We start from the raw sequence: 19,208 nt of genomic DNA on the forward strand, positions 1-19,208 counted from the left end.
ATTGATCTGGTACTGGTACTTCCTGTATATAGCTACACATTGATCTGGTACTGGTACTCCCTGTATATAGCTACACATTGATCTGGTACTGGTACTTCCTGTATATAGCTCCACATTGATCTGGTACCGGTACTCCCTGTATATAGCTACACATTGATCTGGTACTGGTACCTCCTGTATATAGCTCCACATTGATCTGGTACTGGTACTCCCTGTATATAGCTCCACATTGATCTGGTACTGGTACTTCCTGTATATAGCTCCACATTGATCTGGTACTGGTACTCCCTGTATATAGCTCCACATTGATCTGGTACTGGTACTTCCTGTATATAGCTCCACATTGATCTGGTACTGTTACTCCCTGTATATAGCTCAATATTGATCTGGTACTGGTACTCCCTGTATATAGCTCCACATTGATCTGGTACTGGTACTCCCTGTATATAGCTCCACATTGATCTGGTATTGATACTCCCTGTATATAGCTACACATTGATCTGGTACTGTTAATCCCTGTATATAGCTACACATTGATCTGGTACTGGTACTTCCTGTATATAGCTACACATTGATCTGGTACTGGTACTCCCTGTATATAGCTACACATTGATCTGGTACTGGTACTTCCTGTATATAGCTCCACATTGATCTGATACTGGTACTTCCTGTATATAGCTCCACATTGATCTGGTACTGGTACTCCCTGTATATAGCTTCACATTGATCTGGTACTTCCTGTATATAGCTCCACATTGATCTGGTACTGGTACTCCCTGTATATAGCTCCACATTGATCTGGTACTGGTACTTCCTGTATATAGCGCCACATTGATCTGGTACTGGTACTCCCTGTATATAGCTCCACATTGATCTGGTACTGGTACTCCCTGTATATAGCTTCACATTGATCTGGTACTTCCTGTATATAGCTCCACATTGATCTGGTACTGGTACTCCCTGTATATAGCTCCACATTGATCTGGTACTGGTACTTCCTGTATATAGCTCCACATTGATCTGGTACTGGTACTCCCTGTATATAGCTTCACATTGATCTGGTACTTCCTGTATATAGCTCCACATTGATCTGGTACTGGTACTCCCTGTATATAGCTCCACATTGATCTGGTACTGGTACTTCCTGTATATAGCTCCACATTGATCTGGTACTGGTACTCCCTGTATATAGCTCCACATTGATCTGGTACTGGTACTTCTTGTATATAGCTCCACATTGATCTGGTACTGGTACTCCCTGTATATAGCTACACATTGATCTGGTACTGGTACTTCCTGTATATAGCTCCACATTGATCTGGTACTGGTACTCCCTGTATATAGCTCCATTCTAGTGTATTTGATTTTATTCCTCGTGTTACAGTTCTTTACAATCGCTAGGACCCATTTCTCAACACCTAGTTCACTTTTTCAAACCTCTTCACACAGTTCTCCTAACCAACTTTCAGCTTGGCACAGCAGTTCATTTCACATCCAAAATGCACCGAAACTACCAAAATACTTCATACATGTCTCAAATCAACACATTTTTCCATAACACTAGCAAAGGTTGTCACCCAACAAGCACACTTTTGTCACCCATAAAACAATGACCTGAAAAACACTAACAACAGGTAGCATTACGCAATGTTTTCTTTTGTAAAATGTCTTTACACAACAAGAATGACACCTCTCTACTGTTTAGAATTCACTGCAGTTTATGTTACAGGAATGAATCAGACATGATACAATATGCTTCAATATGTTTTATGTCATTTTTTGGCATTGAGTGATTCCAAAATACAATAATTTGTATACACACCATCTACCGATACAGATACAGTAGCAATGCTAGTCAACCCTGTCTTCTGCATTTGGCCACAGTTTCTCATCCAAATCACATCTTATGTTATCTTGGGCAATACACCTAGGAAATCATCTTTTGGCATGCCTGGTCCATCCCTGGCAATCTTCTTTTGGCATGCCTGGTCCATCCCTGGCAATCTTCTTTTGGCATGCCTGGTCCATCCCTGGAAATCTTCTTTTGGCATGCCTGGTCCATCCCTGGCAATCTTCTGCAGATATGTCCAGGCATCCAGCATTCATTGCGTCCAGGAGGGACAGTTGATCATGTGGATGGTGGTCATAAACCTTCCAGCTCCACAAGGAAAATAATTCCTCTATGGGGTTGAGGAATGGAGAGTAAGAGAGGAGGAAAAGTGACACCATACTGGGATGGGCTACAAACCACTCTGTGACTGCAGGAGTGGTGAAATGACACATTGTCCCGTACAATTACAAACGTTGGCCGATTTCGCCTGCAACCCTTTCCTCACCTGGTACAACCCTTCCATAGAGGTCATCCAGAAATGAAATGAGACGCTCGGTGTTGTATGGCCCAATTAGCTGTTTGTGTAACAGCAATCCATCAGAGGATATTGCTGCACACATTGTGTTGTTGGCACCCCTCTGGCCCGGGACATCCACTGTGGCTCTTTTCCCAGCCACATTCCTTCCTCGCCGCCGTGTTTTGGCCAAGTTGAAACCAGCCTCATCCACAAAGACGAATATGTTGGGTGTTTGCCTGGCTTCAATCTCCATGACTCTCTAAAAATCTATCCACAAGGCAACACAAGAGTTAGGCTATTACGGTAGTTTACATTATACCTTAAAACATGTAATTGTGTGCCTCTGCCCTGTTTGGTTTTGTTCAAAACCAGTTCTGTATTTTATAGTCATCTTACCTGGATATATTGGTGCCTGAGTTGCTTGACTCGTTCAGAGTTCCTCTCAAAGGGGACAGTGTACAACTTCTTTATCCTGACTTGATGATGTTTCAGGACTCTAGAAATAGTTGTAATGCTTACATTGTGAATATTTCCAAATGTAATGTTGTCTGCCAAGACTCTGTCCCAAATCTCGGAGTTTTATGTCATTGTTTCTGATGACCATATCAACGTTTGCAGTTTCCTCACAGCAGTGAAAATCCTACCTCTCCCGTCTGTGGGAGGTAACCGTTGGGTCCTAAGCAGAAATACAGAAACAATTACACACAAGTGGGTTTGGAGGCTTTGCTCAATTTACTTCTGTAATGTGCAGTTCAGTCAGATGCAGAATGTACATCTTACTTGTTGTTTTGCTGGAAATGTCTCACAATAGATGCCACTGTTGAGCGTTGCAGATTTGCCTGCACTCTCAGACCAGCCTCTCTCATTGATAGACCATGAATTATTACATGATCAGTTATAGGAGCCCTAATCTCATCTGAGACAACAGCTCTTTATCTTCCTCAGTCTTCTTCTACCACACCAGCCCTGTACCCCAATCCTAAACCTAACCAACCAGCCCTATACACCAATCCTAAACCTAACCAACCAGCCCTATACACCAATCCTAAACCTAACCAACCAGCCCTATACACCAATCCTAAACCTAACCAACCAGCTCTATACACCAATCCTAAACCTAACCAACCAGCCCTATACACCAATCCTAAACCTAACCAACCAGCTCTATACACCAATCCTAAACCTAACCAACCAGCCCTATACACCAATCCTAAACCTAACCAACCAGCTCTATACACCAATCCTAAACCTAACCAACCAGCCCTATACACCAATCCTAAACCTAACCAACCAGCCCTATACACCAATCCTAAACCTAACCAACCAGCCCTATACACCAATCCTAAACCTAACCAACCAGCCCTATACACCAATCAGACTTCAAAATAGTATCTCTTATAGTTCAACTGGGAATTAAGCTATACCAGCATTAATCACTGCATTGTTGAGTTTTTTTGTGGAATGAAATCAATGTCTCTACTTCCAAGTAAAAAGGGAATGAACCATTGGCCATATTGCAGGGCAATTTTGATATACCATTTGTCACAAAGTTATTTATTTATTTATCACTTCCCTTAATATTTCAGAGATTCTGTCTCTCTCAGGCTCTTCTCTCTCTCTCTCTCTCTATTCTCTCTTTTCAGCTAGAAAAAAGGCATCAGACAAACTGCATGTGTCCATAATATTCTTAGATGCTCAGCTGCTCATTTCATTTCATGTATTTCATAACACACTCATTGTTGTCTCGTCCCAGCCAGACAAATGACCTCTATCCAAATGGAACAAAGAAATCCTCTGACTGGATCCTTATTTTATATTCATCATTTTCTTCTGAAAAAAATAATATACCCCCAAATGGGTTTTTGATCAAAGCAAAACCTCAGGGGTAAAGTTATCTTGTTTTTCCAGAGTGCTGTCGGCATAAACAACAAGGTTAAACAGTCGGAGCTTGATTTTGTTTTGGACAATTGCGCTTGTCTGACCTTTGGATAGAGAACAACTAATAGCATCAATTTACTTAAAAGAAGTAGTACTCCCCAGAGCGCTGTGTGTGTGTGTGTGTGTTGTGTGTGTGTGTGTGTGTGTGTGTGTGTGTGTGTGTGTGTGTGTGTGTGTGTGTGTGTGTGCATGAGGGCAATGGAGAAGTTTGGTAATGCATGACAAGTATGCTTAAACCAACATAAACCCTGGTAGCTTTCCAGGCTGCTCTCCAGAAATGGAGGGATAAACGAAGGGAGGGATGGAGAGGGGGCCATGAGAACATTTAGACAGATGGGAGCTCCTGTTGAGAGATGGCAACACGGACCGTGGAGATGAATACAGTGCGTCTTTATTTATCAAGTCCATCTCTCCACTCTCGCTCTCTCTATTTGACTCCTCCATCTCTCCCCTCTCTGCCCCCTTTTACGTCCCCTCTCCTTTAGCCTCACACACTACCTCCCTCTCCTCTAGTTACCTCCTGTTGGCCTCAGCTCTTGTTAGATTTTCCATGCAGTATGTAGAGCAGTGTCTTGGGGTGAATATCCAGACTTCTCCCAGTAGGAGAGAATGTAATATAGTCTGTATTCACTGGACAAACTAACACCTCCATTGTGTCAGAGCATTATAAAGTGCGTTTTGGCACACAGTTTCTGCTTAGGATGGTTGTGATGTGTTTTACAACCTGCTGCAAAGCACACTTTTCCAGGAATCCTTTTTTTGTCATATGTGTGTGTACTGAGACATTCTGAATGGATCCTTGGCACTGGGACACTGCTGCCTGTGTGTCTTCTGTCTGAATGCCTGCTCGACTGACAAAGGCCAGAGGCTCCATTGTGCCTAATCCTTCGTGTGTGTGTGTGTGTGTGTGTGTGTGTGTGTGTGTGTGTGTGTGTGTGTGTGTGTGTGTGTGTGTGTGTGTGTGTGTGTGTGTGTGTGTGTGTGTGTGTGTGTGTGTGTGTGTGTGTGTGTGTGTGTGTGTGTGTGTGTGTGAAATTACATGTGTGAAATGTAATGTCTTATTGAATCAAGCTCTAGACTGAGATGGCCTTGGGGTCACTATGGTGATGAGAAAGGCCCATACTACTTCTGTAGCTAAGTATCATTCAGTCACAATAACAAACAAGTAGCCATTGGCCAAATGATCCTGCTGATGGTTATCTCTCCAGGGGGAGTGTTGGACAGTGGACACCCCTGCTTTTGACTCTTGTATGCTATTGAAAACCCTATTGCAAACACTATTGAAAACACTATTGAAAACCCTATTGAAAACCCTATTGAAAACCCTATTGCAAATCCTATTGAAAACACTATTGAAAAGCAAGAAACAAAACAAGACAAAATGACTGATATGAGCTTGACCTTTATGGTTTGGACTGGGAGTGGGCTGACTGTTGAGTGGTACACCAAAGTACAACCCTTTGAAGAACCCGTTTTGGTTCCAGGTACAACCCTTTTGGGTTCCTTGTAGAACCCTTTCCACAGAGGATGTTATATTAAACCATAAAGGGTTCTACCTGGAACCAAAAAAAGTTATACAGTACAATGGGGGACAAACGTAGAACCATTTTGTAACCCTTTTTTTCTATGAGTGTAGGGGAAACAGCCCATTCTATATGTGGAGACAAATTGTGTTAACTTTGGACTGATCGATATAAAGTACTGTCCTAGGTTGTGTCTCAAATTACCCTATTACCCATGAGATGTGCTATTATGAGGGAACACTATAAGGTGTGATTTATTCATTTTTATGAGATTGATGAGGCATGGAGAAGTGGTTAGGGGTAGAGGCTTGTAGGTCAATTACAGATGAACTACAGATGGGGACCTCCCTCTCTCTCACTGTGTGTGTGTGTGTGTGTGTGTGTGTGTGTGTGTGTGTGTGTGTGTGTGTGTGTGTGTGTGTGTGTGTGTGTGTGTGTGTGTGTGTGTGTGTGTGTGTGTGTGTGTGTGTGTGTGTTGGGGATGTGAAAGTCTTCAGCTATTTTCTGCTCTCAGCACTTCCTTGATATTGAAATAAGCAGGGGATCAGTTGATGTGTTTTTAAATGTACTTGTCTGACATTTTACTGCATTGTTAGGAGCTAGTAACATAAGCATTTCGCTGCACCCGCTATAGCATCTGCTAAACTGTGTACACGATCAATACACTTTGATGTGATTTGATTTACACAACCAATACAAATGTACGACATTTACAAATCCAAAATGTTCCATCATCAACTTACAAAACACAATCATAAAAACGAATGCATTCTTCAGTCAAAAGGTCACCAATTAGCCACCTGAATTGCCCTAGCAGCACCAAAACATAACATTTTAGAGAGATTTCTGGAGTTTATTCCACCTCTGGCCTTCTGTTTTCTCACAGACTCATACTGTATCACAGCCTGCTATATCATTGGGCTATACTCTCCTGTTCTACACAACAGGACAAACACAGGGGGAGGACGAGAGAGGGGATATGGAGAGGAGGGACATACCAAAATTATTTATGTTCAAATTTGGATTGTTTACACAAAATGTTTCTTCATTTCATCAACATTTAGATGTTCAGCTGGCATGTTTACACTAACCTCTCCCTCTCTCTCTGTCCACTCTTTGTCTCGTTCAGGGCTGAGTGCAGCTAAGCTGCTGAAGGAGAAAGGGTTGAGTCCTGTGGTTCTGGAAGCTAGAGATCGGGTTGGTGGACGGACCTTCACCGTACGGGTAAGACCTCAGTCAGACCACAGGCAAAGTGCCAGTCAAAGTGTAATCCCTATTAGAATCCAGTTCTCTCTCTGATGACCGTACCAGGTCCTTCTCTAGATGCTGTCTAGCAGCTTAACTTGTGTTATAATTTAAAGCATTTTCAAGCAACTGATTTGGTTAAAGATTTAAACTAAATTGATCTCTGGGATTAGGATTGTCCACTTCTTGTCTGATGAACCCTCTCTCTCTCGCCCCCCTCCCTCCCTCCCTCCCTCCCTCCCTCCCTCCCTCCCTCCCTCCCTCCCTCCCTCCCTCCCTCCCTCCCTCCCTCCCTCCCTCCCTCCCTCCCTCCCTCCCTCCCTCCCTCCCTCCCTCCCTCCCTCTCCAGAATGAGCAGACTAAGTATGTTGACCTGGGTGGGGCCTACATCGGGCCTACACAGAATCGGATCCTCCGATTGGCTAAAGAGTACGGAGTCGAGACCTACAAAGTCAACGAGGAGGAGAGGCTGGTGCATTATGTAAAGGTGTGTGCACGCACTTTGTGTGTGTGTGTGTGTGTGCGTGCTGAAACCCAGTGCGGGACCACATAGGCCACGTCTGTCCATGTCCTACTTATTTAATTGAACAGAACAAACACAGGACAGATCCAACACTGTTAGCTTGGCTTGGCTGCAGTTAGTATTGACCACTTCCATTAAACCAGGTGTACACAACATCCTAACATCACTGAGCCTCTCACATTAAACCACCGTTTTTCCTGTAGTGTTGTTTGTCTTGCCAACAGAGTGTTGCGTAGACTAAACCATCTGGCACAGACAGGGGGTCACACGCTACATGCATGTAATGATGTCATTAGATTTAACGCTCAGAGCAGCCTCGGAGCAGCCTCAGAGCAGCCTCGGAGCAGCCTCGGAGCAGCCTCGGAGCAGCCTCATAAAGGTTTTCAGTCAGACACTCCCGCTTGCCATACAAAGCTGAAATATCTAGCCAACCTTTTGAATTGAAAACATTGCTTGTGAACTTCAGAGCTGTAATGATTTGACACTTTGGTTTTGGTTAAAGGCGGGTACATGCCCATACTAGTAGCAGTCATTGCTCTTGCTACATGGATAATGTTAAACAACGTCATCATCTCACTGGCTTCTACTCTGCTCTTATTGGCTATTGCTGATCACCGTTCTCAGAACTTGTCTCACACTAGAAGAGCATTGCTGATTTTGTGCCGATAAATGAAAACATATATTTGAAAATATTGGGTCGTCTGGGACGGCTCAAAGATGAGATCGATAGCCCTCAGATTGTGTCTCTGACTCGCTCACATGAAATGTGACGGCCGCGCATCCTGTGTAGGCAACGACATGGGGATTTTGTCTCCGATCTCAAAAACGTGTCTGGGACAGCTAAATCGGGGCCAAAATCGTGTAGTGTCCACCCGGCTTTAGACAGCCAGAACATAATCTGTTTTCTCACATTCTAATGCAGAGGAAATGCATGTCTCTCTTCCAGTCATGACTATCTGGCCATGCTTGAAAGGACTGAACACTATCGGGCCATGCTAGAGAAGACATGACCTCACTCAACCCTTACCCCTAACGCTAGCACTCATGTCCACATACCGGTTCAACCATAACCCGCAAGCACAACCCTAACCCTAGCTTCATGGCCACATCCCAGTTCCACCCTGACCCTAGCTTCATGGCCACATCCCAGTTCCACCCTGACCCTAGCTTCATGGCCATATCCCAGTTCCACCCTAACCCTAGCTTCATGGCCACATCCCAGTTCCACCCTGACCCTAGCTTCATGGCCATATCCCAGTTCCACCCTAACCCTAGCTTCATGGCCACATCCCAGTTCCACCCTAACCCTAGCTTCATGGCCATATCCCAGTTCCACCCTAACCCTAGCTTCATGGCCACATCCCAGTTCCACCCTGACCCTAGCTTCATGGCCATATCCCAGTTCCACCCTAACCCTAGCTTCATGGCCACATCCCAGTTCCACCCTAACCCTAGCTTCATGGCCACATCCTGGTTCAGCCCTAACCCTAGCTTCATGGCCACATCCTGGTTCAACCCTAACCCTAGCTTCATGGCCACATCCTGGTTCAGCCCTAACCCTAGCTTCATGGCTACATCCTGGTTCCACCCTAACCCGCAACCACAACCCTAACCCTAGCTTCATGGCCACATCCTGGTTCAACCCTAACCCTAGCATCATGGCCACATCCTGGTCCAACCCTAACCCTAGCTTCATGGCCACATCCTGGTTCAACCCTAACCCTAGCTTCATGGCCACATCCTGGTTCAACCCTAACCCTGGCTTCATGGCCACATCCTGGTTCAGCCCTAACCCTGGCTTCATGGCCACATCTTGGTTCAACCCTAACCCTAGCTTCATGGCCACATCCTGGTTCAACCCTAACCCTAGCTTCATGGCCACATCCTGGTTCAGCCCTAACCCTAGCTTCATGGCCACATCCTGGTTCAACCCTAACCCTGGCTTCATGGCCACATCCTGGTTCAGCCCTAACCCTGGCTTCATGGCCACATCTTGGTTCAACCCTAACCCTAGCTTCATGGCCACATCCTGGTTCAACCCTAACCCTAGCTTCATGGCCACATCCTGGTTCAGCCCTAACCCTAGCTTCATGGCCACATCTTGGTTCAACCCTAACCCTAGCTTCATGGCCACATCTTGGTTCAACCCTAACCCTATCTTCATGGCCACATCCTGGTTCAGCCCTAACCCCAGTCTCAACCCTAACCCTAGCTTCATGTCCACATCCTGGTTCAACCCTAACCCTAACCCTAGCTTCATGTCCACATCCTGGTTCAACCCTAACCCAACCCTTAACTCTAACACCATGGCTACACGGCTCCGCGAGTGCGTCCTCGTGCGCCATCATGCACATGTTGATTTTTGTCTATCCCCACCAGACGTGATTATGACACGCAACTGTGAACCAACTAAATTCATTTGGGGACAAGTATAAAGACATATGAAACATCCATGGATGTGCTGTTGCTAGCAGTTTGTCCCGGGAGATGAACATTGATCCCCTTTTTAGCTGGTTCTTTGTAGAATCTTGACCCAGATCATACAAAAATTTTATGTTTCTCTACTCTGACGATTTAATCCACACATAAAAAGGTACGTTTTTAGTTAATTATCGTTGATTAATATCTCCTCGTTGTCTTTTATACAACTAATGTATGTGAGGTTGTATCTTCGTGAAAACCAATAAGGAGATGGGATATGCGGGACTTGCCGAGCGTCTCAAATAGAACCAAGTTCTATTTTAGCATTTGGCATCACAGCATTTGGCATCACAGCATTTGGCATCACAGATGCATCACAGCATTTGGCATCACAGCATTTGGCATCACAGCATTTGGCATCACAGATGCATCACAGCATTTGGCATCACAGATGCATCACAGCATTTGGCATCACAGCATTTGGCATCACAGCATTTGGCATCACAGCATTTGGCATCACAGCATTTGGCATCACAGCATTTGGCATCACAGCATGCTTAAGCATGCCATCAGTGTGGATAAAATGATTGAATAACAATGTATGTGTACATTTATTTTGAAACACTCACACACATAACGTGACCGGTTTGGTTTCCTTGTAACCCTAGCTTCTTTCAAATCAAATCAAATGTATTTAGAAAGCCCTGTTACAAAGTGCTTATATAGAAACCCAGCCTAAAACTCCAAACAGCAAGCAATGCAGATGAACAAGCACGATGGCTAGGAAAAACTCCCTAAGAAGAAACCTAGAGAGGAACCAGGCTCTGAGGGGTGGCCAGTCCTCTTCTGGCTGTGCCGGGTGGAGATTATAACAGTACATGACCATTAAGGCCAGATCGTTCTTAAAGAGGTTCAAGCGTTTATAGATGACCAGCAGTATTAATTACCTCAGGAGTAAATGTCAGTTGGCTTTTTATAGACAAGCATTCAGAGGTTGAGACAGCAAGAGCGGTGGAGAGAGAGAGAGAGAGAGAGAGAGAGAGAGAGAGGGAGGAAGAGAGGGAGAGAGGGAGGGGGAGGGAGGGAGAGGGAGGGAGGGTCAAAAACAGCAGGTCCGTGACAAGGTAGCATGTCCGGTGAAGAGGTCAGGGTTCCATAGCCGCAGGCAGAACAGCTGAAACTGGAGCAGCAACACGACAAGGTGGATTGGGGACAGTCAGGGCTCATCAGGCCAGGTAGTCCTGAGGCATGGTCCTGGTGCTCAGGTCCTCCGGGAAGGGAGAGAGGGAGATGGGAGAATTAGAGGGAGTATACTTAAGTCACACAGGACACCAGATATGACAGACTGACTCTAGCCCCCCGACAGGAACGAAGTGACGCACCCCTCCTAGGGACGACATGGAAGAGCACCAGTGAAGCAGAGAATCCCAGAGCCGGCCAGGCAGAGACAGGACGGATCGTCACTCCTTTGCCATTCACCTTCGCACCCCTGGGCCAGACTATACTCAATCATAGAACCTACTAAAGAGATGAGTCTTCAGTAATGACATAATCACAGAGTCTGCATCTTTCACATGGATAGGCAGACCATTCCATAAAAATTTAGCTCTATGGGAGAAAGCCCTGTCTCTGGCTGTTTAATGTCCACATCCCTGTTCAACCCTAACCTCAACCACAACCCTAACCTCAACCACAACCACAACCCTAACTCTAAACCCTACTTCACATAGTTCTGATAACAATATCGTCCTTTCCAGCATGGCCATGTAGTGACTACCCGCCCTCTCTGCCTGTGTATCAACCACATGACCCTCAGTGCATCCAGCCTCTCTCCAGCATTAGCGGTGAGCGCTAGCGACTGGAGATGCTAATCTCTGCCTCAAGGAGTTTTCTAATATAGTTTCTCCTCCTCTGAGTGGCCCAGGAGAGAGGGAGGAAGGAAAAAGAGAGACAGAGAGAAAGAGAGAAAAGAGAGAGAGCTGCAGCCACCCCCATTTCTCTTTACCTCTCTCTCTCTCTTCCTCTCTCTCTCTCCAACATATTCCTCCATATCTTATTATAGTAGGTACACCACCGTTCTTAACACACAGCATGCTGTACCTCCTTATTAGATTGGTCCCTCTGGTTCCACCCATATACCCAGGCTAACCTACTCTCGCTGCTGTAACTTAATGGGCTCTCCGAACTGGTTAGGAAGGCACTTCTCTTCCTGTTTCTACTGTATGGGCCTTTGTTTCATACAGTGGTGTAAAGTATTTAAGTAAAAAATACTTTAAAGTACTACTTACGTATATTGTGGGCCATCTGTACTTTACTTTACTATTTATATTTGTGGCACCTTTTACTTTTACTTCACTACATTCCTAAAGAAATGATTGCACTTTTCCCTGATACCCAAAAGTACTTGTTAATGGTCCACTTCACACCCTTTATCAAGAGAACATGGTCGTCCCTACTGCCTCTGATCTGGCGGACTCACTAAACACATGCTTTGTTTGTAAATAACGTCTGTGTGTTGGAATGTGCCTCTGGCTATCCTTAAATTAAAAAAATATGTAAGAAAATGGTATGCTTTATATAAGGAATTTGAAATGATTTATACTTTTACTTTTGATACTTAAGTATATTTAAAACCGAATACTTTCCGACTTTTACTGCAGTAGTATTTTACTGGGTGACTTTCACTTTTTTCTGAGTCTCTTTCTGTTAAGGTTTCTTTACTTTTACTCAACTTTGAAAACTGGGTACTTTTTCCACCCTTCCTATGTATGGAGTCATACGCTTAAACATGGAGTCATTCACTTTGGAGTCATTCACTTTGGAGTCATTCACTTTGGAGTCATTCATTTTGGAGTCATTCACACACATGAATATACACACACACACACACATTGCTATGCCCTTCACCCCCACACACACACACACACATTGGTATGCCCTTTACCCCCCCCCACACACACACACACACACATTGGTATGCCCTTTACCCCCCCCCCACACACACACACACACACATTGGTATGCCCTTTACCCCCCCCCCCCACACACACACACATTGGTATGCCCTTTACCCCCCCCCCACACACACACACACACACATTGGTATGCCCTTTACCCCCACACACACACACACACACATTGGTATGCCCTTCACCCCCACGCACACACACACAGCAGAGAATGAGATAAGACATGTTTAAAATGCAGCATAGTGGTCATGTGGATGATATCGCTGTGTTCAGTGGATCTCGGACCTATAGCAGAAGAGCTTTCTGGCACATGACATCACTCAAACCTTCTCTACTGGGCATGCCCAGAACCACCCCTACATCTCAACAGTCTAAGGTGCCTTCCTCTTCACGTCTCCTTCACTACATTTCAATAGTATAAGGTACTTGTCGTTCTGCCCCTGAGCAAGGCAGTTAACCCACTGTTCCCCTGAGCAAGGCAGTTAACCCACTGTTCCCCTGAACAAGGCAGTTAACCCACTGTTCCCCTGAGCAAGGCAGTTAACCCACTGTTCCCCGGGCGCAGAAGGCATGGATGTCGTTTAAGGCAGCCCCCCACATCTCTCTGATTCAGAGGGGTTGGGTTAAATGCAGAAGACATGGATGTCGTTTAAGGCGGAGGCATCTCTCTGATTCAGAGGGGTTGGGTTAAATGCAGAAGACATGGATGTCGTTTAAGGCGGAGGCATCTCTCTGATTCAGAGGGGTTGGGTTAAATGCAGAAGACATGGATGTCGTTTAAGGCGGAGGCATCTCTCTGATTCAGAGGGGTTGGGTTAAATGCAGAGGACATGGATGTTGTTTAAGGCGGCTGCATCTCTCTGATTCAGAGGGGTTGGGTTAAATGCGGAAGACACATTTCAGTTGAATGCATTCAGTTGTACAATTGACTAGGTATCCCCCTTTCCTTCCTCACCACATCTCCTTCCCTACATATCAATAGTCTATAGATGCCTTTCTTTTCACATCTTCTATCCTACACCTCAATAGTCTAAGGTGCCTTCCTCTTCACATCTCCTTCCCTACGTCTCGATAGTCTAAAGTGGATTCCTCTTCACATCCCCTTAACTTAGGGAGAAAGAATTGAGTGATGTTCTGCCATTTGTCTGTCGTTGATGCGCCATTCATTTGGCACGATGTGTTTTAGGGACCACCTGCCAGTGGGTGTCTGACTGCCGACATTTTCGGCCATTTGTACATGTAGAATCGGTTTGCGTATGACGTCCAAATTACATTACTACAAATATTAATAGCTAATTAGCAAATGTTTTGATGGCTATATATAATACAAATGGAGGTGAGGGCGATGGAAAGGCATTTGGCAGTTGATCTACTTCAATTCGGTAAATGGCACTGTGTGCTCTTTTCGAAGGATGGATTCCAGTCTGTTCAGGACTATAGGATACGGGGGGGCCTGCCGGGTGGTCTGCCGGGCATCGGGATGAGGAGGGCTTTTAGTGGGTGGAACAGTGGGGACCAATTGGAGGTTTACTTAGTAGCAATGCAAATATAATGGTACAGCTATATAGACACTAAATCAACATGTTACTTTTTAATGGTACGTTTACAAACATATATTTTGATAAATAGAATTGAAAGTTGTGTCATTATGGTAAGTGGTGAAATAAGTACAGCCAGTTACAATTGTAATGGCCTAGCAGATAATTAGAAAAGAAAATCAGTATTTACCTGGCTAAAAGAGAAGGAATATAATATCTATTGTTTACAGGAAACCCATTCAACAATTTTAGATGAAGTTTTGTGGAAAAAGAACTGGGGGGGGGAATATATTTTTCCCATGGGCAAAGAAATTCAAAAGGGGTGATGGTATTAATTAACAGTCATTTTGATCCAAATGTGCAAATTGTCCAAACAGATCATCAAGGTAGATGGATTATTTTAAATATGTTATTGGACAATAAAACGATATGGCTTATTAACCTATACGGTCCGAATAATGATGATCCAAGCTTCTTTGAAAATATATATAAGAATTTATCAACTCTACAAGCAACACTAGACTCTATTATTATGGTGGGAGATTTTAATACGGTCTTAAATACCTCTATGGACCGGAAAGGAAATCACACTACAAATCATCACCCGTGGGCATTTAAGGAAATCATGACTGTCATGGATATATTGGAATTAGGCTTAAATACCCTGACCTAGTGAGATATACAGTGCCTTGCGAAAGTATTCGGCCCCCTTGAACTTTGCGACCTTTTGCCACATTTCAGGCTTCAAACATAAAGATATAAAACTGTATTTTTTTGTGAAGAATCAACAACAAGTGGGACACAATCATGAAGTGGAACGAGATTTATTGGATATTTCAAACTTTTTTAACAAATCAAAAACTGAAAAATTGGGCGTGCAAAATTATTCAGCCCCTTTACTTTCAGTGCAGCAAACTCTCTCCAGAAGTTCAGTGAGGATCTCTGAATGATCCGATGTTGACCTAAATGACTAATGATGATAAATACAATCCACCTGTGTGTAATCAAGTCTCCGTATAAATGCACCTGCACTGTGATAGTCTCAGAGGTCCGTTAAAAGCGCGGAGAGCATCATGAAGAACAAGGAACACACCAGGCAGGTCCGAGATACTGTTGTGAAGAAGTTTAAAGCTGGATTTGGATACAAAAAAAATTCCCAAGCTTTAAACATCCCAAGGAGCACTGTGCAAGCGATAATATTGAAATGGAAGGAGTATCAGACCACTGCAAATCTACCAAGACCTGGCCGTCCCTCTAAACTTTCAGCTCATACAAGGAGAAGACTGATCAGAGATGCAGCCAAGAGGCCCATGATCACTCTGGATGAACTGCAGATATCTACAGCTGAGGTGGGAGACTCTATCCATAGGACAACAATCAGTTGTATATTGCACAAATCTGGCCTTTATGGAAGAGTGGCAAGAAGAAAGCCATTTCTTAAAGATATCCATAAAAAGTGTTGTTTAAAGCTTGCCACAAGCCACCTGGGAGACACAACAAACATGTGGAAGAAGGTGCTCTGGTCAGATGAAACCAAAATATAACTTTTTGGCAACAATGCAAAACGTTATGTTTGGCGTAAAAGCAACACAGCTCATCACCCTTTACACACCATCCCCACTGTCAAACATGGTGGTGGCAGCATCATGGTTTTGGCCTGCTTTTCTTCAGCAGGGACAGGGAAGATGGTTAAAATTGATGGGAAGATGGATGGAGCCAAATACAGGACCATTCTGGAAGAAAACCTGATGGAGTCTGCAAAAGACCTGAGACTGGGACGGAGATTTGTCTTCCAACAAGACAATGATCCAAAACATAAAGCAAAATCTACAATGGAATGGTTCAAAAATAAACATATCCAGGTGTTAGAATGGCCAAGTCAAAGTCCAGACCTGAATCCAATCGAGAATCTGTGGAAAGAACTGAAAACTGCTGTTCACAAATGCTCTCCATCCAACCTCACTGAGCTCGAGCTGTTTTGCAAGGAGGAATGGGAAAAAATTTCAGTCTCTCGATGTGCAAAACTGATAGAGACATACCCCAAGCGACTTACAGCTGTAATCACAGCAAAAGGTGGCGCTACAAAGTATTAACTTAAGGGGGCTGAATAATTTTGCACGCCCAATATTTCAGTTTTTGATTTGTTAAAAAAGTTTGAAATATCCAATAAATGTCGTTCCACTTCATGATTGTGTCCCACTTGTTGTTGATTCTTCACAAAAAATACAGTTTTATATCTTTATGTTAGAAGCCTGAAATGTGGCAAAAGGTTGCAAAGTTCAAGGGGGGCGAATACTTTCGCAAGGCACTGTACATGGCGGAGGCTTAATCAAGCTAGTCATCTTGGCAACTTTCTTATGCCATACATTCATAAAAAGTGTTGATAGGGGACAGAATGTGGTCAGATCATCACATAATTGGCATATACATTACTCTTACAGAATTTCCACGTAGGCGAGGATATTGGAAATTTAATCAAAGCCTACTAGATGATAAGTTGTTTAGAACTAGGACAGAAGAATTTATAACAGACTTTTTCAGACATAACATAGGTACAGCAGATCCCCTTATTCTATGGGACACTTTTAAGTGTTCCTTTAGAGGCCATGTAATTCACTACTCATCTATAAAACAAAAACAATTTAGATCAAAAGAGTCCATATTAACAAAGGAAACTGAAGGACTAACAGTCAGTTAGATAGCAATAAAAACTGTACCATAGAGGCACAGAATAAGGTAGAGGAAAAACAAATGGAGGAACTTCTTCAAGAAAGATCCAGTGTAATATATTATAAAAATAAAGATCCAGTGTAATATATTATAAAAATAAAGATCCAGTGTAATATATTATAAAAATAAAGATCCAGTGTAATATATTATAAAAATAAAGATCCAGTGTAATATATTATAAAAATAAAGATCCAGTGTAATATATTATAAAAATAAAGATCCAGTGTAATATATTATAAAAATAAAGTGAACTGGATGGAATATGGGGAAAATGCACCAAATTCATTTTCAATCTTTAATATAGAAATGCTACCAAAAAAATATATATGGAAACTTGTTACAAATGATGGAGTCACACATGATTAACCAAATGATATTTTGAAAGAGAAAGTAAAGTACTTTAAGAATATCCCAGTTCAACCCTAATCCTAGCTTCATGTCCACATCCCAGTTCAACCCTAACCCTAGCTTCATGTCCACATCCCAGTTCAACCCTAACCCTAGCTTCATGTCCTCATCCCAGTTCAACCCTAACCCTAGCTTCATGTCCACATCCCAGTTCAACCCTAACCCTAGCTTCATGTCCACATCCCAGTTCAACCCTAACCCTAGCTTCATGTCCACATCCCAGTTCAACCCTAACCCTAGCTTCATGTCCACATCCCAGTTCAACCCTAACCCTAGTCTGTCTAGCTTCTGTAGACATAGACCACTAAGAACTGGACGTGGTCTTTTTGCGTCACTATAGTTCACATGCTTCTGAGGAGCTCCCATTCTTAGAGTAACCAAGTGCTCTGATTGGCTACAGGGAAGTAGACATGAATCAATGTGAGTGTTAGTTCAGTCCAGTCACTCTAGTCACACTGTAGTTTTATTGACATGATCTATTTCAGCCTGCCACAGCCTGCCGGACATGCCACAAGCATGTGGAATAACGTAGATCGCAGTTACGAATGTGGGCTGCAGGGTCACACCTCAAATTTGAGACTCCACTGACTTATGGGCTCTAAATACAGTGTGTCCCTCCGTGTGAAATCACATGTTTCCGCAATTAATGGTTTCCTTTCTGAAAGGGATATTTGTTCCTCATTTAAGATGTTGTAATAAAGCTTGACTCTGAGTTCTGACGTTACCAGCAGCTCAGCGGAACCACTGTGTGCCTGTGTTTTCTTAGCCACTATCTCTATGTCTGAGATCTGCATGTACACTCACTCTGGTACCTTCCTGGCTGGTTGCCATGGTAGTGCACCTCATCAAAAGGCGCTCACCCTCAAATCAAATCAAATGTTATTGGTCACATACACATGGTTAGCAGATGTTATTGCGAGGGTAGCGAAGTGCTTGAGCTTCTAGTTCCGACAGTGCAGCATGTAATCTGCCTATCCTTAATGTCAATATGTCTTGTCCATTTCTGTTCTGGTTAGTGTTTATTGGCTTATTTCACTGTAGAGCCTCTAGTCCTGCTCACTATACCTTATCCAACCTATTAGTTCCACCACCCACACATGCAATGACATCTCCTGGTTTCAACGATGTTTCTAGAGACAATATCTCTCTCTTCATCACTCAATACCTAGGTTTACCTCCACTGTATTCACATCCTACCATACATTTGTCTGTACATTATACCTTGATGCTATTTTATCGCCCCCAGAAACCTCCTTTTACTCTATGTTCCAGACGTTCTAGACGACCAATTCTCATAGCTTTTAGCCGTACCCTTATTCTACTCCTCCTATGTTCCTCTGGCGATGTAGAGGTGAATCCAGGCCCTGCAGTGCCTAGCTCCACTCCTATTCCCCAGGCGCTCTCTTTTGACGACTTCTGTAACCGTAATAGCCTTGGTTTCATGCATGTTAACATTAGAAGCCTCCTCCCTAAGTTTGTTCTATTCACTGCTTTAGCACACTCTGCCAACCCGGATGTTCTAGCTGTGTCTGAATCCTGGCTTAGGAAGACCACCAAAAATTCTG

General features: G+C 43.7%; 1 protein-coding gene across 1 annotated transcript in view; it reads left to right on the forward strand.

Annotated features, from left to right (window-relative positions):
* The window catches only part of mao (monoamine oxidase), a 63,314-nt gene that overhangs the window by 25,010 nt on the left and 19,096 nt on the right, over positions 1–19,208 (forward strand). Inside the window, exons 2-3 of the mRNA XM_031805692.1 lie at positions 6,939–7,033; positions 7,404–7,541. Of these exons, the coding sequence (XP_031661552.1) occupies positions 6,939–7,033; positions 7,404–7,541 (233 nt within the window). The remainder of the gene's footprint in view (positions 1–6,938; positions 7,034–7,403; positions 7,542–19,208) is intronic.

The sequence above is a fragment of the Oncorhynchus kisutch genome, linkage group LG26 (assembly GCF_002021735.2).
Source record: "Oncorhynchus kisutch isolate 150728-3 linkage group LG26, Okis_V2, whole genome shotgun sequence".
Classification (NCBI taxonomy): Eukaryota; Metazoa; Chordata; class Actinopteri; order Salmoniformes; family Salmonidae; genus Oncorhynchus; species Oncorhynchus kisutch.